The sequence below is a fragment of the Nelumbo lutea genome, chromosome 4, assembly GCF_056320005.1.
Source record: "Nelumbo lutea isolate HS-2025 chromosome 4, American lotus-T2T, whole genome shotgun sequence".
Taxonomy (NCBI): Eukaryota; Viridiplantae; Streptophyta; class Magnoliopsida; order Proteales; family Nelumbonaceae; genus Nelumbo; species Nelumbo lutea.
Genome location: NC_142687.1, coordinates 32,129,043 through 32,153,505, shown reverse-complemented (window position 1 = coordinate 32,153,505; position 24,463 = coordinate 32,129,043). Strand labels below are relative to the sequence as shown.

At 36.6% G+C, this 24,463-nt stretch overlaps 2 protein-coding genes across 3 annotated transcripts; both read right to left on the bottom strand.

Annotated features, from left to right (window-relative positions):
* Positions 1-5,207: 5,207 nt before the first annotated feature.
* Positions 5,208-8,190, bottom strand: LOC148855021 (E3 ubiquitin-protein ligase SINA-like 10). The gene is made up of 2 exons (XM_088982095.1): positions 7,910-8,190; positions 5,208-5,983 (listed from the first exon to the last, which is right to left on the bottom strand). Exons 1-2 carry the CDS (start codon positions 8,147-8,149, stop codon positions 5,324-5,326), a joined length of 900 nt encoding a protein of 299 aa, XP_088838221.1. The 5' UTR covers positions 8,150-8,190; the 3' UTR covers positions 5,208-5,323.
* Positions 8,191-9,033: 843 nt separating this feature from the next.
* LOC148855020 (alpha dioxygenase) lies at positions 9,034-15,837 on the bottom strand. Of its 2 annotated transcripts, none has more exons than XM_088982061.1 (10): positions 15,682-15,837; positions 14,895-15,565; positions 12,791-12,940; positions 12,272-12,405; positions 11,380-11,593; positions 10,929-11,074; positions 10,240-10,470; positions 9,940-10,142; positions 9,616-9,859; positions 9,034-9,480 (listed from the first exon to the last, which is right to left on the bottom strand). In XM_088982061.1, the coding sequence occupies exons 2-10, from the start codon at positions 14,922-14,924 to the stop codon at positions 9,255-9,257; spliced, it is 1,578 nt and encodes a 525-aa protein (XP_088838187.1). In that variant the 5' UTR covers positions 14,925-15,565; positions 15,682-15,837; the 3' UTR covers positions 9,034-9,254. The 2 variants fall into 2 exon arrangements, with proteins under 2 accessions (XP_088838187.1, XP_088838186.1); XM_088982060.1 differs by having other exon boundaries at positions 15,305-15,565.
* Between the last annotated feature and the right edge of the window lie 8,626 nt (positions 15,838-24,463).

The following is a 24,463-nucleotide window of genomic DNA, read 5'->3' as shown; positions in this document are numbered from 1 at the left end:
TGTCTACCATGGATGGGATGGATTTCACTAAAGTAATCTGGTCTGCCAATGGTAACAATCCGTTAGAGGCAATGCAACTTCGAACCTCATTGCAGATGGAGACTTGATATTGCGAGACTTTGATGGTAGTTTGGTTTGGTCAACCAGCACAACTGGGAAGTCCGTCGCCGGCATGAAATTGACCGAGACAGGAAATCTCGTGCTCTTTGACAAAAACAACCGAACCGTCTAGAAGTGTTTTGATCACCCAACAGACACCTTGGTTCCTGGGCAGAAGATGGTGGCCGAGCAGAGGCTCACAGCAAGGGCCTCACTGACGGATTAGAATGCTTCTCCTATAGACTCGTTCCTGTGGTTCCGTCCAGGTGGCTATTTGAAAGCATACGAGTGGGCAAACGAGTGGCAGGAGGTGAAAGATGTGCTTACAGAAACCATGGATTTAGGGAAGTGTGGTTATCCCACGATCTGTGTGGGAATTACAGTATTTGCTCAAATGGGCAGTGTACTTGTCCGCAAGGAACTGATGGAGAAACAAGCTATTTTATGCCATTAAATGATAGGGAACCAGATCAGGGGTGTTTTGAAATCACTCCTCTATCTTGTCAATCTTCTCAATTTCACAGTTTTCTAGAGCTCAAGGACGTTACTTACTTCACTAATGTTGCTTACTATCCAGATATTACAGATACAAGTATGGAGTGTTGCAAATAGTCCTGTTCCTGCAAAGCTGCTTTCTTTCAGTATTATGAAAATGCTTCAATGGGGAATTGCTCTTTACCAGCCCAAGTCTTCTCCCTCATGGCCAACAATAAGAAAATCACTAATTATAGTGCATCTGCATTCATTAAGGTGCAGAAATCCCCATCCAAAACGATAACAACCCGGACAACAATCATTTTAGATCCATTCTTGGAGCTTTCTTTTTTTGTTTTCCTGGTTTTTAGCATTTGGGTTATTCTATATAAGAATAAAAGAGATGCTGATGAGGGTGAGGAGGATGATTGCATCATGTACCAGGAATGCTCATGAGACAGCGAACAATGTTCTTCCCCTTGCATTGTGAGGAAGAAGATGGACAGTGTTTTAGATTATTTTAGTAAAAATAGATGCACATTAATTCATAAAAGGGTAAAATGGATATTTTGAAAAAATGATCATCTCTTTAACGTTTTCCATTTTGGTCAATTTTTCAAAAATAGACAAAAGGATTTTGCTAAAGTGAAACTATAGGGGAGGTTTTTATGATTATTAAAAAGTTTACATTCCATTTTGAATATAGATGTCTGACTTCACAAAAGTAGTAACCAATCTGGTGGGTTTTCATAAAAAATCGTTTGGTGCAAATTTATTTGCACTAGTATAAATGCATGGGTGTGTAAATGTAAAAAATACAAATTCTTGTCTAATTTTGTTTTGGACTTTACTTTATTTTACTTTATGTCTTAATTTACTTCATTTATACTGCAATCAAACGAAATAAGCTAAAATTTAAAACACAAATAGGTCAGAATTTACACTCAAATCATTTGCACTGCCATGGTTTTGCATCAGTGCAAATTTATTTGCATTGCAACACAACACAACCTAAGGGTTTTGATTGGTCATGTCTTCTGACATCATAGGTTGTGTTTGTTTTAGGTGTAAATTCAGTTTTACACCGATGAAAAATGTGACTCCGGTTTAATGATCGATGGAAAATGAAACCTGGGTGTGTTGGAATTTTTCTCTCATATCATTTGGTTGTTACGGTGTAAAAGTGAAAGATTTTATGCTCATTCTGCTCTGAAACTCTCCCTTCAAACCCAATTGGATTTAGAAGATAATGGTGCTAGTTTTGGAACCCGACATCAGAGAGATGGCGGTTGCAAAGACTGACATCAGCTTCAACCTTTCCTTGATCTGTATGGGTTTTGACACCAGAACCCACCATGGCGTGGGCAGTGAAATGCAGATGAAATCGGGAAGCATGCTTGGAGGAGTTAGGAGTGCAGCGGTGTCGGTCTGGAAAATGGGAAATTTGCAACTGGTCTACATCGAAGAAGGGGTAGTGAGGGTGGTGCCTGAAGGGAGCGAGAGGTTCGTGCGGGTCATGAATGGAGACCTGGTTTGGTACCCTAAATAGTTTGAGGTTGATCACCGACCAAGCCGACGGAATGCCTGATTCGGCCTTGGCTACAACGCCCTTGAAGGTCAGCAGCGGGACACCTTCCATGAGATCCTGAAGAATGCAAATGGGGTCTATCTCAATAACGATTACACAGGCGCCGACTTGTTTAACGGCAGCAGCACAACCCTTGTCGACATCTCCATACCTATAGATAGCTGACCTTGAATTATCACAACCAATCTTTCATATTATTATGATTTGTTATTAAAACCAGAAACTCAGACCTAGCAGATTTTGAAATAGCCATATCTTGAACTTAGGTCACCTAGTTAAAGAGAGAGAGATCTTGGAGATCTATAAGATTATTCCATCAAAATGAAACATGTTCTTATAGAAAGGAGATATTGGACGGAGGAGACGTTGCAGGAGAGAGGAGCGAAGCTTGTTCTTTTGGTTGTTGGATGGAGAAGACGTTGCAGCACAGAGAGGAACAAAGCTTGTTTTTCTGGCTGTTGGACGGAGGAGACGTTGCAGGACAGAAGAGAGAAGCTTGTTCTTGCAAAGAAGGGAAATCTTACATCAATTTTATCGACACAAAATTTCCACTTATTTTCGATGAAAATATTGATAAGAATGAAATTTTACATTGATTTACAAGGTACATTAACACTTCTACTAAATGCATGTAAAACGAGAGGTGTCCCGGTTCTCATTTACACATCAAACAAATCGTCGCTTTAGGTGATTTAGTTTTTATAATACAAAAGAAAGTGAAGGCTGTTTAACCATCAAAACTGTAACATGTTAACACTTGAATAACCATCGCCATCGCCAGCGGGAATTGGTTTTCTAAAGGTTAAAGAAGACATTCGCGTTTCCTGTAAAATTACAAAGAATAATACAGATTTCCTGAAATCTGCTGACCTGCATCGTCCCATTTCATGACATAAATCAATTTGTCTGGATTGGACGGAGGAACGACACATATTGAATTGGACCATTAATCCAGTTTTAATGGTCCAAAGTATTTATTAGACTGGATTCGACCTGGTCCATCCGTAATGAATTTACATTAGATTGGGTTGGATTGAACAGCCTTACTTTTTTATTGGACAGTCTAGACATTGAATTGGATCAGTCCAAAATATTCATTGAATTGAATTGGACCTGATACATTTGTAATAGACTCATATTGGACTGAATAGGATTGGGCCAAATCCAGTCCAATTGACACCCCCCCACCATAGACTCATCTCCATGATGTCTATCTATTATTTTTATTTTTACATTTTCATTTTAAAACCAAAAACAAACTTTATAAATACAAGAATAGCAATTTTAGTATAACTAAAATTGTTTCAATCAGTGCACTTCAGTAACTACCTCTTTCAGAAACCTATTTGCAAATATGAATTCATGAAGTTGGATGTGTTCAAGCAAAGTGACATCACAGTCTTCCTCAGTCTTATCTATGCTACACCGTTCACCGTCCACGTGTAACAGAAGAATTAGTCTTTTATTTAGGCTGTGTTTGGAATCAATGCAATTCCTTAAGAGGTGTTTTTTGAGAAAACAATACTGCATTGACGTGTCATTTTTTCAGAAAACATTTTTTCTTTTCTTTTCTTTTCTTTTTTTTTTTCTGTTTGAGACCATTGCTGCTGGTGCCACATAGGCATTTTCAATGCCATGTCAGCACACTGTTGCTATCAAAAAACGAAAAAACAGCAGAAAGTTTGTTTTCTCATACCACACCTTATCCTATTTCCAATGTGGTCCAAGTAAATGATTTTTTTGGAAAAATGCATAACCAACATCTCATCAAGTGTGGTCTAAAAAAATGGATTTCAGATGTGGCACCGTTTTCCAGAAGGATTTAGAGATGTGCGCTCAGTGAGATTTAGTTTTGATCGTGAGAGATGAGTGCAAAAAGAATGAATGGGGTGTTGTGAAATAATTGTAGTTAGGTGTTATAAAAGTTAGAGGTAAAAGATTATTTGATAATTTCTTCCTATTGCATGATGAATTTTTTTTAACCATGGATGTGAATTGTGGAAGAGAACCAAATTTGAAATTTGAAGCAAAGGGTTGCAGTGGTGCCAGGTGCTGAATGCCCACAAGGAATTAGGAGAAAACATGTTTTTCAGGGTACATTAAAGTGGTAAGAGTTGAAGACATTTTGAGAAGTTGGATGTCAAGACAAAAAGAAAACTCAAACTGAGGAACCATCAATTGAAGAGGAATGGAAACTGAAAAGACAGAATAAAATGGTGAAACAGGATTTGTGTAACCCATCGCATGTAGTCAGAAGTTAGAACAGAATATTTTTCCAATTGTTATCTTTAAGGAACTCCGCAAATTTCCTGAACTTTGCCTTAAATTTAAAATCAAACCAAATACAGCCTTAGTGAATAAGTTGTTAAGGAGGTTGTGAGCCCTTCAATGGCTGAAGATGAAGCTATACTCTTGAATATTTTATTTTCTAATTACAATTGTCTTGTCCACTACAAGACAAAGCAATAAACCATTCAATTCAGCCACTTCAGCCATTATCAAAAAGTCCCATATTCATCTACGGTGAGGTGTAAAGACTATAGGAAGGTCCCTGTGCCGAGCAACTTGCCATCCTTTCCACTGGCAATTTCCAGCATAAATAGCTTATAGCTACCTGAGTCATTGGGGATAAATCATAAATCCATAATATATCAATTCATGGAGCTTTGAATTTGAGGCCATTTCTACATGGCCAATGAAACAGGATCCCATCAAATGACACTCTATATAGCCCAAGCACCAGGGGATGTTTGGCAACACGAATGGTTTTTCTTTTTTAACTCATGTTGCAGACAAAGGGGAGGAGGTTGTTCCCAGTCTGTTATCTTTCAATTCCTTTCAATCCCACATGATAAGCATAGAATTGAAAGTTTTTGTCATGAGCAATGACAGAGATATAGTGAAGCTAAATAAATCCAAAAGATTTACGGAGGAACTGGTTTATGCGTTACATCGCAAGTTAACAAATTAATAAATTACACTGCTCATAAGTTTCTCTTCCCCCTAACCAATTAGATAAATAAATAAAGCTGAAAAAACAAGCTCATAAGAATGGAACAAGTTCACATTATGGGAAAAAGAAGGCTATTATGTATAATACTTTACATAATGTTAAACTAAAACATACACAACATCATTTTCTTGATGTGAGCAGGGAATAATTCAGTCCTGTTCTCTACAACTCCAAATACAAACCTCCAACTTGATCTGCCCATTACAACCACAGAAATTACAAGGAATCAGAAGAAAATCCACAATAGAACCTTCCAGCTGCCCTGTAGTGCACTTTGTAAAAGATTGTAATCTAAGGGAACAGCCCTCTCTTCTTGATATAAGATCATACAAGAACCCTTCCTTTGGAGATCTTGGACCAATACAAGTCACGGAGAGTGCATTTCCAATGAGCTCAGTCTTGTTATTGAGGATAAAGAGAACACCGTCCTCCTCCCCTTGAAAAACAAGGAGCTGCCTATTTTTATCTAAAGATACAGGAAATGGGCAGTTGTACCGGAAGCATCTGACAGAATCCCAATGTACGTGACTGACATGTAGTGACAATTGTTCAAATGACCCATGGAAGTTGCAGTCTGAAACAGGGCATGCACATGGTGCATAGATGCATGTCTCCTCATGGGTGTGCTTCTCAACATAGCTGATCATTTCTTTGCACCCATATGGTGCATTTTGGCAGGATACTTTGATTGATTCGACCACCTTTTCAATGGCAAGGCAGCGGTTTTGTTGAATAGGCCGGCAACAGGAGGGGCATTTGTCCTCAAGTTTGGAAGAGCATGAAGAACAAGCTATATGCCCATTGTTGCACTGAATTCAATTACCATATATTAGGTGCAAAAACATCCAGATATTGGCTCTTATTCATGTTATGTAAGTACATAATTGCTATACATCTAGTCATAGCTCTCAAGGTATTAAGTCAAGGCTGAACAACAATGGGGCACTTTGTCACATAGGCTTTCTCACCTAGGCATTGCTTAGTCAATGATTATATATATATATATATAAATATTATAAGAATCTGGGTGATTTTAGCTTGTTTCCCTATTTTTATGAGGTAGATTGTTTTACTAGTTGGTGTACCATCTACAAAATGTTAAAAATGATCTAATAAATCTCCATTCTATGGATGCAAGAGGGAGATACAGAGAAAATATGTATGTGTGTCTTAAACCAAAGAATAAGAGAGAACAAAAATGAGAAGGGACAGAAACCTTGTAATTTTGAATACGAGGAGAGAATGAAAGATTTGTTAATTTTAAATAAAAAGGAGATCTTATTCGAGGAGAGGAACCTTGTAACTAGAAAATGTTTAATGTTGATTGCCACTAGATGGGTTTGAGTTTAACAATCTCTCCAGACCCCTTGTTGATTTAGTTGTTGGGATGCCTTATTCAGTAGTTTCTTGTCAGGTTTATCTCTTTTGGAGGTTTGACACATCGATTTGTTGTTTTATGGATTTACGCTGCAGAGTCCTCACAAGCTCTCTCTCCCAGTGCTCAGGATTGGTGTCTTTTTTTCAGCAGACTGGTTGATAATCTGTACTTATTTCTCCATTTTTTGTCAATTTCTTGGACTTTTCTGGCTGATAGTGATTGTAATATCTTGTATTCTGAGCATATTTTTAATGAATTTTGCCACATATGGCTTCTCTCAAGAAAAAAAAAAGAAAAATATGATATGCTTTAATTGCATTAAATCTAAAATCATTATACCTCTCATATGAAAGCACTAGGTGAGACAAAAAGCAATACCTAGAAAAAGCTTTATTGGTCAAGCACAAGGTGTCACAGGTGAATTGGATGAACCATACCCCAATTATTAGCATGTCCTATATCACATTTTTGGAAAGGAGTTCCAAAAAACAACAAACGATGAGCATCAAGATCCTAAAGAATCAATTAGAGCGTAATGATAGTTGGCCTAGTTAGCAAATTCAAAACATTAGACAAGTGAACCCACAAATTCCATGGAAATGTAAACCACATTCAAAGACCAGGTGTAATGACATCATTTTCTGAGCGAAAGAACTCCAAAAGGAAAAGAGAATAAGGTTTGAAACTTTTGATACACAATAAACATGAAATTAATTGATTGGAAACAAGAAAGCTATGAGGATCAGATGCACAAAAGAACAGAGAATCCAGCATGTCAAGAGAGGTAATTAATAGTCAGGGAAGACCGGATCTTTCCTAATTGGTTACTACTTACTACTACAGATTCAGTATATCCAGGACAGAGGAAACAAGTAGATTAACATTGATTTTGATCTACAGAAAGAATTTCAACTGGGAACCAACTTTATGGATCGTATGATTGATAAAACCATTTATCCTACCATCTACCGTATAGGGAGAATGCACGGGTTGACATCAAATCTGAAATAAGAAATCTAACAGAGATCAAACCAATCCATTCACAAAACAAATCAAACTCTAATTGGTGAATACCCATATCTGAACGAAATGCACTGTTACAAGGCAGGATGGTTGGGTTGAACAGACCAATTATGCCCCAGTTCAAGAAATAAAGTTCCTCCACTAAGCAACTAGAAGCAGAAGTGAAAAGGGTATTCAAACTAAACCAAGCCAAGCTTATATCCAAATCCTCAAATTTAATGGAAAGACATTAATTGCTTGAGATAGAAGAATTCATGGCTAGACAATTTTTTCTTGTTTTGCCGAACTTGCATGAGTGAAACGTTAACGGTAGATAAGAAGAGACTGGTAATACCTGAAAGACAGGAGGGGTCAAGGGTTCCAAGCAGATCGGGCAGTCCAACACTTCTGGGTCGATCAGGGTGACCGAGATGCCCGGTCCATCTTTACTTATTCCAACCGAATCACGGTGAGGGTATCTCGTACACCGCCTAACTTTTCTCTCATCTTCCTCTCCTCCTCCTTCTCTCCTCCTCTTTGGACTGCTCGGTCCCTCGCCATCGTCTTCCTCTCCACCCACCGAGAATTTGGCCATCCTTAGTTTTCAGTTAGATTGTCTTTTGCCCACTGTTTCTTCCTGCCGGTTAGAAATGAGGGGAGAGGAGACTGTTTATTGTTGAATATACAAAACTACCCTCAAGCTTTGCCTTGAATTTCGAAAACACCCTTTTTTCCCTCTTATACCCCTTACAAATCCATCTCCGACCACATATCTAGAATACTATTATACTAATGTGGGTTCCATCTCTATAAATCATGGATGCACCTGTATAAATGCACCCTCCAACGGCTAACAACGGACTCAGTTAATTCACCTTGGATCACTATTGACCTTCCAATCAAGGCTTTGAGCCTTGAAGCTGTGACTCAAAATTTGAAATTATTTTGAGAAGATTTTTCGGTGTAAAGGGATATTTTTCACGTATGGAAGAAGTAAATTTGCACTCCAGTTCGGTGTAAAGGGATATTTTTCGCAATCAAGAATGTCTTTTTGTACTAAAAGTGAGAGCAATTTTGTTTTCTCACTATTTTTATATTAGAATTAAACGGAAATTTGGTCAACGTAAGATAAATTGATTCCAGCCTTGAGATCAATCTTTGCACCCCATCACAATTCACAACCAAATAAGACTCTCAAGATTTATTAAGTGCAAAACCAAACTGACTTTGCACCTGTAGTCATTGACAAAATTTGCATTCACATCGGTGTATCTTCCTGCTTGGTGGCATACTATTTTTGTACCTGTTCTCATTTAATGAATGATTGACTTTGATAAAAGAGGGGGTTACAGATTCCTCCCCTCAGAAACATTTGGATCCTCAGACTTCCAACTCCTTGGCCTCAAAAACATTTTTCCATCTGGGTCGGTCTTGTTAGTATGGTTGAAGCAGTTTGAGAGAGAGAGAGAGAGAGAGAGAGAGAGAGAGAGGATTCCATAAATACTTGTTAAGTTGTCATGAGATATATTCTTTTGATGATATGAGATTACTACTGGTTTTGTACATATATATTGAATTTTTTTACACAAAAAAGTACGAGATTGTTTTTAACCCATACAAGTACACTTTCTCGTTTTACTTTTAAAATAGCAAAAGATTGGAAAACCAATCTCCCTCATCAGAAGACAAATTAAAACAACTCAGGGAGCTGGACGCAGATAGAGGGGTATGTAGTTTGTTGGGTTGGGCATCGAATCCCAAACTGAAAAAGCACTTGTGCTTCTCATCCATTTCTTTGTCATTTCAGGGTAGTGCCGATCAATTACATCCTTCAAGGTCTCTGTTTTGTTAACCCATGCTAAGCCTTGCTCGGTGTAGGTTTGCGAGTTGAAATTGGTTGTGAAGAAACGGTCTGCTTCCAGCCTCCTGTAGGAAGACAATCAGAAACATGTTTAACAAATTTAGATCAATTAGCCAAGCACCAAAATAGTTAGGCTTCCAGCCTCCTATAAACTTCAAATCTCACTCTTACCCAGAAAAGCACTGAGATGCCACACTAACCTTGATGCTATGAGAAGGAAAATGAAAAATGCAGTCTCACTAATGGCAAATCCTTTGATCTTCTTCTCTGCATGAAGACCCACAAGCAGATCAAGCTTCTCAATGTCATGTCCATATACTTCACGGAGTGCTTCAATAACTTCTTCATCATCTGTCAAGTCTTCCCATTTACTAATAGGGATCATCAACAAATTCCTTCTGAACTCATTATATCGAGCCACTCCTCTTTCTCTGTCCCTATAAACTAAAAAGCCAATGCAATTCCAAGTTATTTGTCTGTACTACAAGAATAAAGAAGAGAGACAAAGTGCTAGAATTCATTACCCTCTAAGGCAGCCATATCAACTGGGTCTGCTCTATCCTCTCCATTGATATCATGGGCGACAAGGTTCCTCATCCATGACGGATAATTCCACAGTGTTACTTCTCCACATGATTGATGGCCCATTGAGACCATCATCTGCTCCATTCCAATTCTTGAAAGCCTTTTCTCACCCTCTAGCCCCACCATCTCCTTCATGGGCACCCTGAAAACAAACACTATCCCAAATTACTATTGGCAGTTCTACATTATTTTATGTGAATTCATATATAAAAGAACATTTGGAAGAGGGAGGGAGATACTCTTTTAGGACTGGTGGGCAATACTCTTCTGAAGTTGCAGTAGAATTAATGTCTCTAAGAAGGAGTGTTTCAGGAAGAAGTGAATGCATTCTATAGACGCTTACAAATTCTTCAGTCAAGGAATATGGAACTCCGTGATCTCTTGGCCGTTTAAGACCCACCAATCCACTTAGAATTGGTCCACAAATGTGACCAAACAAATCCTTGAACCTCCTTCCCAAAAACCCATACCTGCACCAGTTTTTGCTTTTTGCATTAGTTTACCAAGGACAACTGTAAGAAGCTGATAAATGTGCTAAATTAAAGATGAAGGTGTGATCTACATTATGGTCAAAGTTATAAAAATAAAATAGATGGGGTAGTATGTAATGCGGCACTGGACTTGAAATGCTGAAAATGGATGGCATACCACAGTCTGTATCTATTTGTTCATGGCATGTTACATTTGATTTATTTATCCATGTTTATTTGTGTAGTTTAGGCAATGATCAATGGACACAGCATCACAGTTCCTGAATCCTTTATGCTTATTCCCATGACTTATTTGACTCCTACATACTTGATCTTGAATGGTGATCCTAACCCTTGATTCAGGTCTTCACAAAGCTTCAAGGAATCTTAATTGTTCTAGCTTTGCTCAATATAAAAGAAAATACTATCAATGAAACAATTTGCTTTATTTGTCTTACCAGTTTATCCTCATCCCTGCTAGAAGAGTGTCGGTCTTTAGGAGCTCAACAGTCCAATCAATAGTATGGATTTTAGCAATGGCTGCTGAAGTCACTAATCTGGCATGTTGGTATAGCTTCTCATCATCAAACTCAGGGTAGTGTTCCTAAAAGCAAACAATTATCTATTAAAAACAAAAAGTGAAACTGTATAAATTATTATTTTATTATAATTGGTGATGATGGTATAAAGAAGTACTTTCTTTCTTCATTTAAAATAGCATATTGATATATCAGTTTGGCTTTCAAGCCAAGACAAATCACTTAAAGTGTTATATATAGATCAGGGTCATGACATAAAGAGTCAGCATCATATTTTTCAAAATTTCATGCTCTTCTCTAACATGTTAATGCAAATGGTTTTCATGGCAAATTGAACACATACTATATATGTATACAACTATAGACTTACTTTGAGCATATCACAGACAGTATTATGTTCTTTGACAAATAAAGCTTGCAGAAGGGAGAAGCCAGCCCAACAATTTCGAACATCTCCAGAGATAGGGATTCCTTTTTCATCATGTTGAAGGAGTCCATCATCTGAGATCTTTAGCTTTCCATCTTTGAATGCTCTTACTCTTCTCATGCCCTCCTCATTATTCCCATAAATTACACTCCCATCCCTAATCACAAAAAAAAAAAAAAAGAACTTTAAGACCAAACACATTTAAGTGGAAATTAGATAACAAAATTTATGAAGTTAACCACAGTATAAAGGCATGGAGAAAGAAAATTAGCAGTATAATGTTAGCAAAAGAGAGTATCTATCACAGGACAAGAGGTTTTTATTATAAATTTCTAACCAGGTTTTGGGAATGTAAACAACCACTTGTGGTGCATTTTAAAGATCAATAATATAATGGGGTTAACTCTGGTTTAAAAGAAAAGAAAGAAAGAAAGGAAAAGTTTAAACAGTTAAAAGGCTACGAGTCTATGACCAGTATAGATATCTAGATAAATACAATCTAGTGATCACAGGATATATTTAAACCATAAAAGGGAGCAGGACAGGATAATCCAGTCAGTGGAGGTCCTGTATAATTTGTCAAAATGAACTAGTCATGGATTAACTACCAAGATCAGTTGGTTGCAATCCAAAGCCACTGGGTTCTTCTTCTGGTCTCTGAGCATCACCATTTGAAGTTCAGAAAGCCTGCATTTAGGTTTTTTGGTGTTGGTTGGACTTTATGGCAATATTAAAGCACTTTGAAGTATTAAACTACTGAAAAAAAGAACATTAATAGTACAGATAATTATATTTAATGCATAAGTAGTGAGAAACTTTAAACCGTTGAACATACCACCAAGGAGTCCTTGTATTCAAGAAGCCAATCTTTACATCAGCTGAACCTGTTTTGACTTCTTTACTTCTGAGAAACTTGAATGATTTCAATGGGCATTTTTCTGCAACACTATCAGGAGCTCTAATTTCCACCTACATAAAACCACTAGTCAATCATTTTATGTCACTCACTTGAGAAATCATGTCTTTAAAATTTATCTCATTAACTATTATAATAAACTGGTGACTAGATCTGATCATTAGAATTCTGTTAAAATAGAGGGTCATAATTGTTCAGTTAAGACTCTTAGCAGATGGTGGTTTTCAGGTCATGTTCTAATTAATACTCTGATTATTAATCAGATGGATGGCTACAAACATACATTTCTATAATGCCCAACCATTTTGAACTATCATGTGAGTTTTCCAGGGGTTTCATAGTTGAACATATAACACAGCAGAAAGTCCATTAAAGTTGAGATGCCACTATTTGATAGAGAACTAATTGCTGAAGACTGCATAAGTTTTACATTTTTACCTGTTGGGTTTCCTCCAAATGATCAATCCAATCATGAATCATAAACTGTATCCAGGAGCAAGCAATCAAATTGAATTGTTTCCCATTATCTTTGAACTTCTTCCTTGCTAAAAGCTTTGTTGCTACAACTGTGGGGTGGGGATCAAGCAACTGCATATGACACTGTTAGATTACTAGCAACAACCGTATGAAGAGGAAGCCTACATACTCATCATGACTATATCCACATTGTACAGGCTTGATGATTTCAAATGAAGTATATAATATGTGTGCACAAAAAGCAAAGAATTACTCGCTAATAAGTAGAATTGTAAAACAATGCTTGGATTTAAATCTTTTTTGTTCCTCATTTGGAATTTGGAGGACAAATAAGTATAAAATTTATTTTATGCTTTATGTCCATTACCTATAATGAAAGAGAGAGTTTCATTCCCCCATTTGGTCAATGGTCAAAATTTTAAATTCCAATAATATCTTTAACTTTTGTTTTTCTCACCTCTGTCCTTAATTGTTCAACTCTTTGGGTTTATTTTATAATTTGGCTAAAAGGCATATGAACTTATGTATTCGGTCTTAAATATAATAATATGTAAAGGATAATTGATGGTTTATGTGTTTTTAACATGTTTCAATAAAATAATTGCAAAATCTGATGTTTGTATATGTTATTTTACTTGTTTATATATGGAATAATAGGAAATGAGATGTGAGTTTTGGATCCAACCCACCAATCTGATCTACCCACCCACCCTCAAATGTGGAGAGGGTTTTGCAGTTTTATGTGCGGGGAGGGTCTGGGTCTGGATTATAAAAATCCAACCTACTACAGGTTTTAAGGAGGATAGGGATTGGGAGGTCTAGAAAAGTAGATAGGATTTAGAATTTAAAAAACCCTCACCAAACATATGCGAATGCACTTGTCACTCAACTAAAGCATGCCGATAGAGCGATATGGGGAACCCAACTGCATTCAACATTCAACATTCAAGGAAGGCAACGTCCCAAGAGTATAGCCATCAAAATAATGTCAGGACGGTGAGAAACTAATTGGTATTAAATATGATCGAGACATCTCATTCAATCATGAACCAATCTGCACTGAGATAATATGGTAAGTGTCAGATACCATGGACTAGCTAGCACGATTAATAAATAAATAATGACCCCGGCCCTGGGGCCATTTCTTGTCCGGGGCTCCCTTGATGCTGTGACTTGGTGAGTCTCAATCTATGAAAATTCATTAGCTCTATAACCCTGGAAACTGTTCCTGCCACACGGAGGAATGACGTGGTAGATTTAGACACCCATGTCACCCCTATTTCTTTCTCTCAATAAATCAACCACATATATGTCCATGAGAGAGAGAGAGAGAGAGAGAGGATGCATCCTAATTCCTAATCAGCTCATTGAAAGCTGAAGCCCTCCCAAACAGGCCCTAATTTGATTTATTTTTCAAATTTGCCCAGTTGCAACTTTAAATTTAAATTCTCTATTTAAAAATTGTATTGTTTTTCTACAGAAATCAATCTCAATAATAATTGCATAGGTGTTTTGAACATTTTTGTGTCTTGTTACCTATATGGAGATGATTGTAAATTTGTAATTACCGAAACTTCAAAGGGGGTTTCAGCCATGGTTTAACGATTGACCTGGGAACCATTCAGATAATGGGTTTTGCTTCACCCTAAAACCATTCATCGGCCAAAAACCATTGATTTGGTCAACGACCGGTTGAACTGGACGGTAACACCATTTTTAATTAAAATAGGCCCTTTGTTCAAACCAAAACGGTTGAACCGATCAACACAGCAACCGGTGGCCAAAATGATTCCATGTCCACTCCGGTTTATAAAACCTTGTTTTCAGCAATTTACGATATGAATTCAAAGAAAAAAAAAAAGAAATAATAATGTAACACAAGACAAGTGGCTTCAATATAATATATGTAGCTGGAGCTGTTTCCTTTATTCATTCTTGTGGAAAGGCACGTGCATACAAAAAGAGTTGGAAAGCTGTTTTTAACTGTAGTCCTGAACTTCATGGAAGAGAGAAAGAATGAGCTGAATTAAAACCTACCTGAATATTTATTTGCAATAAAACCTACCTGAATTAAAACTGAAGTCCTGAACTTCATGGAAGAGAGAAAGAATGAGCTGACGTAAATCTCTTATTCTCCACGAATTATCTATCGATTGGGGGAGAATGCCACCTGGCTAAATTGGTAAGGCCCTTGACTGGTTGTAGGCTTGTAGCGGAGACTTGGGCTCATTAGCTAGAACCCTTTTTGATAAGGGATATGGTTAACTCGTTAAGGGATAGACGCTCTCAAATCACAAAAACCATATATATAGTTCTTATCCTCTTAATTAGTTCTGCTCAATAATATAACTGATAGAGATCAGGCTGTTTCTTGGGTAGAAGCTTACCAAAAGAAGAACAAGTGTGTGCGTGAGAGAGAGAGAGAGAGAGAGACAGAGGTGTAGTTTAATTATGCTGAGAAGAATTAAACCGGACCTTGTAGTGTGAAGTTGAGGGAGGCATGTTCCGACCAAAGAAAGTTCCCTGACTGCCGATCATGTCGTCACTGGGATGGTTGCATTTCCCGTCGGCCGTCCGGTAAGAATACTCTTCAGTGTCGTATCTCCGGCCACTGACTCCGCCCACATGTAGAAGATTGTAACGCTGGTGCATGTGCCGTCTGAGCCCAAGGTAAGCCAGCCCCAATAAAACTGGTAGCCTATGCCATAACCCCAACTTATCCACCACATGTATAACCTATATATATATATATATATAGCAGCCAACACAACACCCTTCTTAATAAAAACCAAACAATAACTAGCTAATCAAAGAAGTTAAGGGTTGTTAGGGGATAAGAAGCTGATACTAACATAGAACAAGATACGGTCAAAGAGAGACATCTTGGCCACGATTGGCCGGAGGTGAGGATGAACGAAGCCAGCTGCGGTGGAGGAACAGGATGATTCTTTCATGATGTTTTGGGTTTTCATAACCATTCCAGTTTCTAAGTGAATGAGAATGAGAATGGTTTGGGAAAGGGAGGCTCAGCAATTTAAAGAATTTGTATCGTTATTAATTGATAATGCAGTCACCATGTTGCCACGTATCTTAATAACCTGCCAACTTTACGTCTCTGTCATCCTTATTAAAGAAGCATGAGAGGCATTTCCCAACTCCCAAGTGTTGACTCAGTACAGTGCATCGTCAATTTGACGCTTAACGGATACTGTTTTCCACTCGGAACTGATTTGGGCACGTCCAGTTTTTTATCAACCAGGCACATTTAAATGATAATATATATTAAGATAAAGGGTAAATGGATCTGACAACCCTTGTAATATTCTAAAAAGGGCAATTTTGCCATCGACTGAAAGAGGTTAATTTAGATTCTAGACTTAAAGTAATGCCAATCGGAAGCATGTTAGTGATGCCGTTTATAATATGTTAAATAATGAATGAAATAATAGAAAATGTTGATGTGGCATGGTTAAAATGAAAAATTTGCAAATAAATCTTGCTCAATAAAATGAAAAATTATTTAATATATAATTATAAATATTAAAAATAATATATAAGTGAATCCCCTCTCTCTCCCTTCAAGTCCACTTCCTCAGCTTCCATACTTGACACGGGCAATTTCATACTTTATCATTCTAATGGGAATATACACCCTTTTGCCGGGCCAAACTTTATTGACCGTAGTGAAACTAAAATCTAGCATCTCAAAATCAAATCACTCAACCAACTGACAAGGATACAACCCTGACTTGTCTTCCCTCTCTCTTATATCTAAGCAATGAAAACAATCAAATCACTCAACCACCCAAGGAAATTCGGTCTATTATCAATTTAAGGACCAGTGGGGAAGAGGCGACCATCTTTGCTGGATGGATTGACAACAGTGGCTTCGACCTTGTTGATGAGAGAAACTAAGGGCCTATTCATTTTCTCTCAACTCTTATCTCTTAAGAGGAATTTTTTAATTTAAGAGAAAATTTGGTATTCATTTCCTCTTACTTCTTAAGACTAGTTTGGAAGGAGTACAAATGCAAATATGTACAGTGCAAATATAAGGTTTTGTATTCTATAGATTTGTATTTGTACTCTTTTCAAACTAAGCCTAAAGTGCAATTATACAACTTTTTGTTTTTCAATGATACTTCCAAAAAGACAAACAAGAATTCTCATATATAGGGCCAAAATGAATGTTTGATAATTTTTGGAATTCAAAATTCAGAACAATATTCTTTACATTCAGAGTTTAGAGGAAAAAAAACTTCACCAATACTAATATATCTTTTGATGTAATTATTGCATTTTCAGATGTTGGATTTCAAAAGAAACGAACAGTCCTTTAAGTAACCTTATGTGATGAAGACCAACGTAAGTGTTTACAAGTATTAGAGTGAGCAGAACAATATATAATTTTCACTTCACTAATCAAATATTTATAATTACATGCTAACTGTCTCAATAGACTGAACAAGTGGCAAGACAAGTGGGCCAGCTGGACAATCGGTCCAAGAATTATAGAATGATCGATTAGCTCAAGAATTCTAGGATGATCGTTGATGACAGATGCCTGGAGATTTTGATCCTTCATGGCTGTAGCACTGTCCTTGACGAGGATGGTCTTGCCACGGAACTTCTAGATAAATGGGAGGGATTTCACGAGGATATCTACGTGGGTTTGAACTGCCGCTTTTGATGTTGAAGCAAGGATGGATCCAGTGGCCATATTGCTAGTTCCGTTGTCGAAATTCATGATTCGAGAGGAGGAAAAGTGAGGAGTGAAGAAGTGGGTTTCATATTTGAAGTGGAGAGAACCAAAGGGAAACGGGAGGCTAATGCTAGAATTAGGGTTGTTTGGATGATTGGAAAAGGAGGGAAGAGATGCAGGTGTTGGGGGTTTTGTAGTAAACATCTTCTTATGTCTCTATATCTCCCACACCCCCCTTTTGTTGCTGTGTTGCGGTGTTCTCAAGAAAAAGTGAACCCCTTTTCTGCAAGTGTCTCAACTCTTTAGGTCAAGGGTTTTGGTTTGGGCTGCAACATCACTTTTATTGTCAAGTTTGATCAGGGTCAGCCAAAGAGGTTTCAAGGAAGAATTGGGGAAGGGATCTTGTGGAACAGTCTATAAGGGAACTTTATCTAGCGACCAGGGCAGAAGGTTGTTGTAGTCAAGACACAAGTTAATGGATGAGGGAGAACGAGAGTTTCGCATTGGGAAGATTCATCATAGAAGCCTAGCCCAATTGCTTGGTTTGGGTTGCAGCGGCTGACGAAGACATAGGAAAGTGTGAGGAGGATGAAGAAGAAGAAGAAGGAGAGGGAGAGAGGACCCATGTTATTATTTTTCGCTCAAAAATGAAATTTCAAGGGGCTCCACCTATTATTTTTCTCTTAAAAGAGAAAACTTCAAGTGAAACCCACTTATATATGATTTTCATTAGTGTAACATTAGTATTTCCTATTATTTTATTTATTATTTAATGGGTTGTGAATGATGTCATTATGATTGGAATATTATAAGGGTTGTCAGAGTCGTTAACCCAAGGGTAAATTGCTGACCTCTAAAGTTTTTTACCATTACTAAAACCTCTCTTGAACTTTCTCAACGTTGCAAGTAGAGGTGTGAATGTAGTTGTGCCGCCCACAGCCTGGCACGACTTTGAGCTAGCTTGGAACAACAGACTATGGGTTGTGTTAGGCATAACACGATTGTATGGGTTGTGCCAGGCCTAGGGTTTTAGGTCTATGGGTCAATATGACACGACCAAGTGGGCCCATACATATTATATATAATAATTATATAATATATAAATATATAATTTTATTTTCAACTTTATTATATTATTTCATTTTATTATTGTATATATAAACAATTGTATACATTAAAATTCATATAAAATAAAATTTTAAGATCTTTTATAATTTTTTTCTATTTTTTAATTTATGTTAAAATTCTCATTATTTTTTTTTTTAATTTTTAAAAAGCATAGCTTGACTTGGTCCGCGACCTAGCTTGGCCCAAGATTCGGCTCGTGGACCAGATCGTCCCATAACATGGGCACACGTGAGCTTGGGCTGTGGTTTTGTCGAGCTAACCCTCCAAAGTATCCCAAGGGAGGGAAACACGACCCGACTTGGCCTCTAGGCCAGCACAATACGAACTGCACACGAGTTACACCTTTAGTTGCAAATAGAACTCCTCCGTTAGAATTCTAATGTCCAAAATATATACTAAGTTACTATTGAGGATGGCTTTATGAAAAAAAGTTTAAAGTTGTAGTTTTACCTTTTAGCGATTGATACCAATTATGAAGGGAAAATTTGAAAGAAATAAATCAATTTAAAAAAAGAGATTGAAAAGATTTGGGATAATAATTGATATAAAGAGAAAATTTAGAAAATAAATATTTTAGTAAAATATAATATGAACATTTTGGACATTTTCAAACCTATTATCAGAGGATTTTAACAGAGGTGCAACTATATAATAAGGTTCGGGGGAGGCAATTGCAATTACCAAATTCGTCAAATATTTAGAGGAGGTTTAAGCAATTTACCCTAGAAATAATTAGTTGTGTCCCCTTATGAAAATTGATATGTGCCCAAATAAATCCTATTTTTGTTGGTTATACATAAATTTGCTTGGCTTTTGCGTCCAGTTTATACCAACCTTTCTTCTCTCACCATTGAGTAATTTACCTCGATTGACTTATTTCGATTTGATGTATTATAAGTTATTTCTCGACATCAGTCTCTTCTCAATGGGCATTCTGGTGATCCAAACTTTATTGAATAGAAGAGGCAAGGATTTGGGATTGTTCATTTTTTATCAATGTTTGGATGGTTGATAAAGAGAATTAGATGACATTGAAAGATATTTGTGTCTTTTCAAATGGCAATTGAGAGCTGGTTAATGGTAAGTACTAGATTGGCACGTTTTGAAAATTCAGATACTAAATTATCGCATTTTGAAGTTTGAGGACCAAAGTGACGTTAAACCCATGGTACTAATCTGGATTTTTCCCTAAAATTTATTAATTGAAAGTCATGCACGGGATTTGTTAATTGATCAAGAGGTGGCGGCTTGAAATAGTTAATCCGTAACAAGGTTCTTTTTGAGCTTAAGGTAAATTATCGATCACCCGGTATCTGTGGACCGTGGTATATGGTTTTGCAGCCATATCCATGATAGCCCAGAGTTTGCATCTTGTGAACCCGTGGGTTTATGGGAAGTGTGAATCTATCGACTAGAAACGAAAATCACTAATATTAACGGGAGTTTGCATGTTTGTTGAATGGGAAACAAAAGGACAAAACTACATTTCTTTGAGTGATTTGGGATTTTCGAACTCCCTCCCATTTTCTCCTCTCCTCCACCGAACCCTAACGTGGATGAAATCTAATTGCGGCGGCAAGAACCAAATAGGACTGGTGAACTTGATTGCTTGACTAGAAAATTCATGTTTTGATACATAAGCAAGTATCTTGGCATCCTCCTCTTGAGTCCAAAGACCCCTCTTCACACTGGAATTATCACAACAAGGAGACCTTTCCATCTTGGTTTGTGATGGCATATAGCTTCAAGTAATCAACCAGAAAAGATGGAAATCTTAACTCTTGAATATGAACAAAATGTTCCAAAGCCATAGATTCTCATGTATATGACCAACAACGCATTAACTTAAAACCATTAAACAAGGATTACTTTTTAATTTAAATTAAATTGTGGATAAATCATCCATAGATGATAGACCAACCATTCCATGGATGATAAATTAATCTAGATAACCATAACAATTGGTGGGCCATTTCTCTCTTCCTCGCTGCAATTCCCCATCTACATAGCACGAGCCATGCAAGCACTCTACAGTACTCTAGTGTTGATGATTAAGTCGAATTGTAGATAGAATCCACTTTGCTCTCTCCACGAACCCAGACCAGGTCGCGACCATGGACTCGACGATACTCAATGAAACAAGAGCCATCACCCCCAAAGCCAGGCTTGGCCTCATATTCATCATCTGGGTTTGCAACATCTCCATTGTTTTCACAGAAATCCGAATCATATTGCGCGTAATACCACTTCTCCCACTCCATCCACTCCACAGGTGGTTGGTAGTTCATCTTGTGGATGTGCTTCAATATAACAATCCCCTCTTCATCACATTGCAGTGAGGTCGTTTGTGGGGTGTTTTTTGATTAGGGCTTAGCACTGGGGAGGAGAAAATGGAAGGGAGTTTAAAAATCCCAAATGACCGAAAAAAATAGGATTTTGTCCTTTCGTGTTTGGTTCAACCGGATTCTTTCAATTAGCATACTTGTTTATTGTTGTTGGTGAGTTCACACTTTTCATAAACCCACGGGCTCACAGGATGTGAACTCATAGCTCATTACATTTATATGTCAGTTTAGATGGTTGATACTTCAATTCTCGACACTGTACCAAGCTGCTTCATCAATGAGTTTTCTGGCCAACATGCTGTTAGCTTAATTAGCTCTGGGCATACATCAATCTTAATTTGTAGACCATTGGCTGGTGATGAGAGGGGCTCAGGCTCTCCCAGCTGGTTTTAAAAGTTTCTAACTTCCATAGGATCCAATTATCATCTGAGAAGATGATTTGAAATCTATCCGTGGCTCCGTGCCTTATCGGAGGATCACTCCTCCCCTGGCATATGTGACAGATTATTGTAGATGGCTTGTCTTCTTTAGGGAGTGGGGAATGTTGTCATCATTTATCAAAAGAGGTGGTTGAGAGTAGGATTTTAATCCCGTGAGACATATAAATGCTACCCTTGTACAACGTCGGGGATTATTTAATGCAAGAAAATAAAATAACCAACACTTCGATTATGAGAGACAAGTGACCCAGAAAATATAGAGCAAACATGGGTTGGCATTGCAAATAAATGGATGTTGATGCGTCTCTCGATGGCTGGATGGCTGGATAGCGCTGCAAATGCTTTGATGTCGTGAGTTACGTTAACTTTCCAAAACCCACCACTTAATTAATCGGAACTAGAATAAAGACATCCGCCCCCACCATTAAGATACGTAGCTTTTTCAAATTTAGACATATAACATTTTAAAATTAGATAGATGGCATTTTTTTAGAAATTATTGTTAAAGTCCACCATCCATTATCATCATTCTGAAAAATGGTTTTCTCATTTTTTTTTTTAAAAGTTAGACACGTGGCAATTTTTGAGAAATTCCTATTAAAGCCCACAACCTATTATCACTATTTTCAATCAATCCCTAAAATAATGCAGAAAATAGAAAAGTAATTATCCACAACCACTTTCAATTCATATTCTAATAATTTGTTGAAAAACTATTTTTGAAATAAATATTTTTTGAAAATTTAATAATTATTTAAAATATTAATAAATATAAATTTACCATTATTGATTCTATAATATAAATTTAACATTACTGATTCCCCATACTTAATACGGGGTCATTCACTAGTTGAATAGCAAAATTAGTAATATGCTTTATTCAGTTTCAACAACGACAAATACAATCAAACAGATGATACACCAATCAGAACTCTTCTGTGTCAACCATGGTTGGGGCTAGCTAGGGGTGCAAATGGAACGAAAAATAAGATCTAATCCAAATCCAGTCTTATTTTTATGGATTCGGATAATCCTTTGTTGGATTTTCTTGGATCAGATTGGGTTTGGATTATCCTTATTTGATCCGATTCGACCTATATATACATATATATAAACATATTTACTTAAAAAGACATATGTATATATTAATATATATGATGAAAATAGTTGGAAATGCTTATATTATTTGTTTTTCTTTATACAAGCTTTTATGTTTTTTCTTTTAATAATTTATTAAATTTTTTATAGTTTGAATCGGATCGGATCAGATTCAAAAATACCTTAATTCAAATATGATCCGATCCATTTGCATCCCTAGTTGGGGCACAAAGGCCAATGCTTCTCAGTTCCATCTCTACCGACCTCCTCTCTACTTATGTTACGGCCTATAGTAGGTTTGCTAATTATGATGTAGCCTTTAGATTTGCTAGGTAGAAACCCTTTACTACAATCCATATTTTGTGAGCATCTTAGGAGTTGGGATGAAAGACTAGGTTTATATTTTTAGGGCTTTGGGTTTATGGTTTAAGCTTTAAAGAATATGGTTTAGAGGTTTAGATCTAAAAATCAAGAGGTGGTGGGACACTTTTGTCCAATCATGGTAGGAGCCAAATATTGCTCGAAAGATTGCAGTTTCAAGATTATTGTTGCTTGAGAAAATATGATTCCTACCCGATTGGAGGACATGCATATGACTAAATGCATTTTGCACTTTTAGGTTTTAAGGTTAGGGTTTAAGGGTTTAGGGTTTAGGGGTTTACAGTTTAAGTTTGAGGACATGCATATGACTAAATGCATTCTGAGAAGTGGTTTTCTCATTTTTTTAAAAAGCTAGACACGTGACAATTTTTGAGAAATTCCTATTAAAGCCCACAATCTACCATCATTATTTTCAATTCATTCCTAAAATAATACAGAAAATGCAAAAGTAGTTATCCACAACCACTTTCAATCCATATTATAATAATTTATTGAAAAACTATTTTTTGAAATAAATATTTTTTTAAAATTTTAATAATTATTTAAAATATTAATAAATTTAAATTTAACATTATTGATTCTATAATGTAAATTTAACATTATTGATTCCCCGTACTTAGTACGGGGTCATTCACTAGTTGAATAGCAAAATTAGTAATATGCTTTATTCGGTTTCAACAACGACAAATACAATCAAACAGATGATACACCAATCAGAACTCTTCTGTGTCAACCATGGTTGGGGCTAGATAGGGGTGCAAATGGAACGAAAAATAAGATCTAATCCAAATCCAATCTTATTTTTATGGATTTGGATAATCCTTTGTTGGATTTTCTCGGATCAGATTTGGTTAAAAATCAGATTGGGTTTGGATTATCCTTATTTGATCCAATTTGACCTATATATATATAAACATATTTACTTAAAAAGACATGTATATATTAATATATATGATGAAAATAGTTAAAAAATGCTTATATTATTTGTTTTTCTTTATACAAACTTTTATGTTTTTTCTTTTAATAATTTATTAGATTTTTCATAGTTTGAATCGGATCGGATCAGATTCAGAAATACCTTAATTCAAATATGATCCGATCCATTTGCATCCCTAGTTGGGGCCCAAAGGCCAATGCTTCTCAGTTCCATATCTACCAGCCTCCTCTCTACTTATGCTATGGCCAATAGTAGGTTTGCTAATTATGATGTAGCCTTTAGATTTGCTAGCTAGAAACCCCTTACTACAATCCGTATTTTGTGAGCACCTTAGGAGTTGGGATGAAAGATTGGGTTTATATTTTTAGGGCTTTGGGTTTATGGTTTAAGCTTTAAAGAATATGGTTTAGAGGTTAGATCTAAAAATCAAGAGGTGGTGGGACACTTATGTCCAACCATGGTAGGAGCCAAATAATGCTCTAAAGATTGCAGTTTCAAGATTATTGTTGCTTGAGAAAATATGATTCCTACCTGATTGGAGGACATGTATATGACCAAATGCATTTTGCATTTTTAGGTTTTAAGGTTAGGGTTTAAGGGTTT

Bases quoted from the DNA above. Each gene is read 5' to 3' on its own strand.
- LOC148855021 (XM_088982095.1), bottom strand. From the start codon at position 8,149: ATGGCCAAATTCTCGGTGGGTGGAGAGGAAGACGATGGCGAGGGACCG. The intron at 5,984-7,909 runs GTATTACCAGTC...AATTGAATTCAG, and splicing joins TGACCCCTCCTGTCTTTCAG to TGCAACAATGGGCATATAGC.
- LOC148855020 (XM_088982060.1), bottom strand. From the start codon at position 15,807: ATGGTTATGAAAACCCAAAACATCATGAAAGAATCATCCTGTTCCTCC. The intron at 12,941-15,304 runs GTCCGGTTTAAT...TGTCATATGCAG, and splicing joins CCTCAACTTCACACTACAAG to TTGCTTGATCCCCACCCCAC. The intron at 10,143-10,239 runs GTATCTCCCTCC...GTTTGTTTTCAG, and splicing joins TGCCCACCAGTCCTAAAAGA to GGTGCCCATGAAGGAGATGG.